The sequence below is a fragment of the Coregonus clupeaformis genome, unplaced genomic scaffold (genome assembly GCF_020615455.1).
Source record: "Coregonus clupeaformis isolate EN_2021a unplaced genomic scaffold, ASM2061545v1 scaf0890, whole genome shotgun sequence".
Taxonomy (NCBI): Eukaryota; Metazoa; Chordata; class Actinopteri; order Salmoniformes; family Salmonidae; genus Coregonus; species Coregonus clupeaformis.
This window is the reverse complement of record NW_025534344.1, coordinates 206096-211277: the sequence shown is the minus strand read 5'-3', so window position 1 is coordinate 211277 and position 5182 is coordinate 206096. Positions and strand designations below refer to the sequence as shown.

General features: G+C 40.2%; 1 protein-coding gene across 1 annotated transcript; it reads left to right on the top strand.

Annotated features, from left to right (window-relative positions):
• The first annotated feature begins 283 nt into the window (after positions 1-283).
• On the top strand, positions 284-4792 carry LOC123485881 (POU domain, class 3, transcription factor 2). The gene has a single exon (XM_045217016.1). It carries the CDS (start codon positions 1107-1109, stop codon positions 2427-2429), a length of 1323 nt encoding a protein of 440 aa, XP_045072951.1. The 5' UTR covers positions 284-1106; the 3' UTR covers positions 2430-4792.
• Positions 4793-5182: the final 390 nt, after the last annotated feature.

Genomic DNA, 5182 nt, shown 5'->3' with positions numbered 1-5182 from the left:
CGCACACACACACAAAACAACAATGACATCATAGCCAATGAACCGCGTGCCCATAGTTGACCGACATTATGCAAACCTGATTTGAATGCATACTACTAAACAGTCTATTATCACAAATTGTGTTTTTAATACAAGACTGCTATGTCTAGCTTCTGATGTAAACAATTTGAGTCATAAGTAGCCTATTATTGAAAGTTATTATTTGAAGGTTTCCACCTTCATATGTTCATGGCGCCAAGACTAGTTTGATTCAGTTAAATCTTTATTGTACTTAGCCTTATATATTTGTATTGTCATACAATACATCCCAGTATTGTAGAGCATATGCAATGCAGAGGGAAATGGCGTTACATCACCGACATTCTATACAAACAGATCACGTAACACATACACAAGCAAAGTACTGTCAGTGGTACAAAGCATGTATCTATAGAGGTTCACAGTAAAACATGTTTTCATTCCATGCATTTTTGGCCAGAAAAAAGGATTAAGCCCTGCAATAATTTAAACAATGCAACCAGCACTAATCCTCGCAATAAGTCTCAGTTACTCTCATTAGGCTATTCAATATCAAGGAATCCATATCATATCTCATAGTATATGCCTAATAACATAATGAATACACAACAAATGTAACTGCAACTATAGGCCTACTACCTCAAACAAAACTTTATCCTTGAAGAAAAAAAGTTTTCGCCACAAACTGAACACCCAAAATATGAGAACGCCCACACAATTATTGTAAATCTGAATAACATTCAATGTCTGAAAAAGCAATGGAAATACATTAAATACAAAAACAATTTACTCCAAATAAATAGACGAAGATATTTAACCGTATTCAACTGGATATTTCACAAAAGCATTTGAATCATGCATCACTCGTATGATCTGCAGTCATGATATTCATATATTGGTTTAAAACATTATCGTATTAATTTGAGAAAATCTATATATGCCTTACAGTTCCATTGAAAATCTCGGCCAGTGCCCATTCCCTCTCCGTTTTCCATGCCGCACTCGGGCTCTCACGTTTCAGAGGTGCCGCAGCAGAACTCGCACTTCTCTAGAAAGAGGTAGTGTTTGTTGAGCCTCTCCAACGTCCAATGAAAGGGCTGTTGCCAGTAGCAACCACGTCCATCAGCCATTTCTGTCCAATGAACGGCAGGACGAGGCGGAGTGCAGGTGCGCGCCGCTGTGTCCACTTGGCAGAGTGCCTGGGAGACGCCTGTGGCAAAACAGTAACTGTCAAATGCAAGGTTCCTTTAATAAGAGCGATCAGTCCGGCTCCGAGAGTCATGGCGACCACAGCGTCTAATCATTATAATATCCTCACCTCCAGCGCATCCATTGTGCACTCGGAGCCCGGGAGCATGCAGCAAGCATCGGCGTACAGGGACGCGCAGACCCTGTTGCAGAGTGACTACTCATTGCAGAGCAACAGTCACCCGCTCAGCCACGCGCACCAGTGGATAACGGCACTGTCGCACGGAGAGGGAGCTCCGTGGTCAACCAGTCCTCTCGGCGAGCAGGATATCAAACCTGCGGTGCAGGGCACCAGAGACGAGATGCACAGCTCCAATAACCTGCAGCACCAGCACCAGCCGCGACCGCCCCACCTGGTGCACCAGTCGCATGGGAACCACCACGACGCCCGAGCGTGGAGAACTACCGCAGCCCACATACCCAGCATGGCAACATCCAATGGCCAGAGCCTTATTTATTCACAGCCCGGATTCAGCGTCAACGGCCTGATCCCAGGCAGCGGGCAGGGAATGCACCACCACAACCTAAGAGACGCACACGAAGACCACCACAGCCCGCATCTCAGCGACCACGGCCACCAGGCGTCCCAGCACCAGCAACAGAGTCACCACGACCATTCGGACGAGGATACACCGACCTCGGACGACTTGGAGCAGTTCGCCAAGCAGTTTAAGCAGCGGAGGATCAAGCTGGGCTTCACTCAGGCTGACGTCGGACTCGCCTTGGGAACGCTGTATGGAAATGTGTTTTCCCAAACCACTATTTGCAGGTTCGAGGCCCTGCAGCTCAGTTTCAAAAACATGTGTAAGCTCAAGCCTTTGTTGAACAAGTGGTTGGAAGAAGCGGATTCCACCTCGGGCAGCCCAACCAGCTTGGACAAAATCGCTGCACAAGGGAGGAAAAGGAAAAAACGGACCTCTATCGAGGTAAGCGTAAAAGGGGCTTTGGAGACCCATTTCTTGAAGTGTCCTAAACCCGCAGCTGCGGAAATTACTTCCCTGGCGGACGGTCTACAGCTGGAGAAAGAGGTGGTGAGGGTTTGGTTTTGTAACAGGAGACAAAAAGAGAAACGGATGACTCCTCCCGGTGGACCGCTTCCTGGAACCGAGGATGTGTACGGGGACACACCGCCACATCATGGAGTCCAAACACCGGTTCAATGAACAATAACGGACCAATCTTTCGCTATTTGACTTTTCCTGATTTAATTTATCCTGAAAAGTATATATAATTCACTGGACTATGAGCGATAGTGGGTGTTTTATGTATAATAGCCTGGCCTATGGCAGTGAGTAGGCTACTTACACAATATCTACATTGAATACCATTGAAAACCCGAATATCATTAGCGATGGAGTGGAAAATGTTTTCTTCAAGAGCTAAGAGAACATATGTTCGAGGATATGCCTAGCACTGTGACTCGACGCAGTTTCAAGGTGTAGCCCTATTGTGAAAAATACTTGGCGTAAAGGGAATTATGGTTTAAAACTAGCCTCGAGATTCTTAGCTAAAATGGTTTACATTCTCGACTTTTCTAGTCTATTCAACACATGGCGCTGCGTATACATCATTGTTTTGTACTGGACGTGTGCGTCCGACAAGAAAAGTCATGAGAGCTGCATTCTATAAATATAGCCTAAACGCCATTTCTCTGTCCCAGACAAGCAGCTGGGGTTGAGCATCGCCTGAGCAATGTGTGAGGGTTGATCATCTGTCAGTCATCTTTTTCTAGTTAGTTTTGACGTTCAACATTGCTTTGAGGCGTTTAGGCAAATTATTATGGGCGAAAGCTTTATTATTTTGCCTGTTACCTGTTATATCCCTATTATTATTATCATTATTATTATTATTATTATTATTATTATTATTATTATCATTATTATTATTTTTATTATTATTATTATTATTATTATTATTATTATTATTGTCCAGTGCAGTTCGAATAATTGAATAATTGATACCACATATGTCGTATGGTTTTGATATTTCGTTTGGACGCACACAAGAACACATCATCCTCCTTGTTCTCTCAATGATATCAGCACGTGCGGTTCTAAACACAAAAGGCTGCCAACACTGAGCTCCGCTCCACGCCACGCGGCCAGCAGCTAGCAGTCAGGTCACGGAAGGGCTACGTGGCGATGGAAACCTGGCACTTTTCTAGAGCAAGATATATCACCAAGTTTCACAGAACATTGTGATCAATTTTGTAAATATTGTATAACTTAACAGTCATGGCTTAGTTCCTTCTCACTGGGGCACTTTTTTTCTTTCGGTGTTTTCAAAACAAAAACAGGTTTTAGCTGTTTATTTTTTTATTCGAAAATGGTTTTGACACAATTTTAGGTTTCAATAGCCTACCTTGTATTTTTATTTAAAGTTCTTTGTAGCTGAAATTATGCTTGTTGTTTGCAGTGTAATGTGTTTGAGACGCATTTTATGTTAAAATCAGAGGCATTTCATTGATGTGAATTCAATTGGATTGACAGAATTTACTTCACATGTCCTGTCATTGGCTTTCAGTAATGTCCACCTGACATTATATTTTTTAGTCAAATATATGCTTTAAGTAATTATGTTCTAATTGATTGGCAACTAAATAATGAATCAGCCCACAGATTGACAAAGGAAGGCGATATGCTCGCTGAAATATATTTTATTTAAAAGATGTATAATTCCTTTACAAAAGGAAATAGATATTTAAGTAGCCTACATTTTATATCAACTTTAAAAACAACGTAGGCGTTTTGTCAAAAACAAGTCACCTGGCATCACATAATAATAATAATAATAATAATAATAATAATAATACATATTTTATTATTTATCATAGGTGAGGATTTTATTTGATCCTTGCCGTCTTTCAGACATGTTGATTTTCTTTTGTTTTGGTATCATTGCGATTTGGGAAGAATTGTCAAATATTTTAATTTTATTATTTTGTTATTGAGATTGTAATTTATTCTATAATGACTTTTATAGATGACACAAAGTACAATAGATATATAAATGGCATCGAAAAGGCTTATGGAATATAGGCTAGTCATAAGGGGGGAGAGATAGTATTTTTTATTTCAGCGGGATTGCCATAGCCTGTACATGTTTTCTGATAACCATATGGCTTGTTCTCCGTAGCTTTGTTTTATTTTATGCAAATTATATCCAGGGACTTGTGTTCTTCTCATTTGGAAGCAGCTTGCCTAATCTTACTTTATCGCTAAAAGAAAAAGGGTCATGACATTGATCATATTTCTTCTGTAGCTTGAATTAATCGACCCATCTTACAATTCTCTGAAAATCAAACTGTGGGATGTACAAATTCGATTTTTGGTTTTTGTTTTGTTCGTTTTTTTGTTTTTCCACGTTTGTCACATTCACTTTTAATTGATCTGGATAAACCTGGGGGTTAAACACGCAGAGGTGGTGATATACATATGTTTAGGTCATATTTCATCACTTGATATGACATGAACAAAGACTTGCACATTTTTAAATAATGGGGTTGATATTAAAAAGCTTTTTTCAATGTCGAGATCTAATGTATATTTATTCAAAGCTGCATGGAACACGGTCTTTCTGGCTATTTCCCACCATCTTTTTAAAAATTGTATTCTCATCAATGGTCTTTTTGTGGTCATCACGTCATGATGGCGAATTTGGTTAATTTTGGGGTTTTGCAAGAAGAGAGGCATTGAGTTGGTTTGTTTATACCATGTTGAAATTCAGAACAATAACAAGATTTTAATGTTTATCAGTTCATGGCCACGGCGCATTGTATTATGCCAACCAAATGCTAAGACCTAATTAATGCAAGTTACAGTTTCACGAGAGCTATGACATTTCTGTGCATTCGTTCATATTTACTGACAAGACAAAAATATTTAATATGAGCAAATGGGTGGTGAGCCTCGGCTAT

Excerpts from the sequence above, each read along its gene's own strand:
- LOC123485881 (XM_045217016.1), top strand. The coding sequence starts at position 1,107 with ATGAAAGGGCTGTTGCCAGTAGCAACCACGTCCATCAGCCATTTCTGT.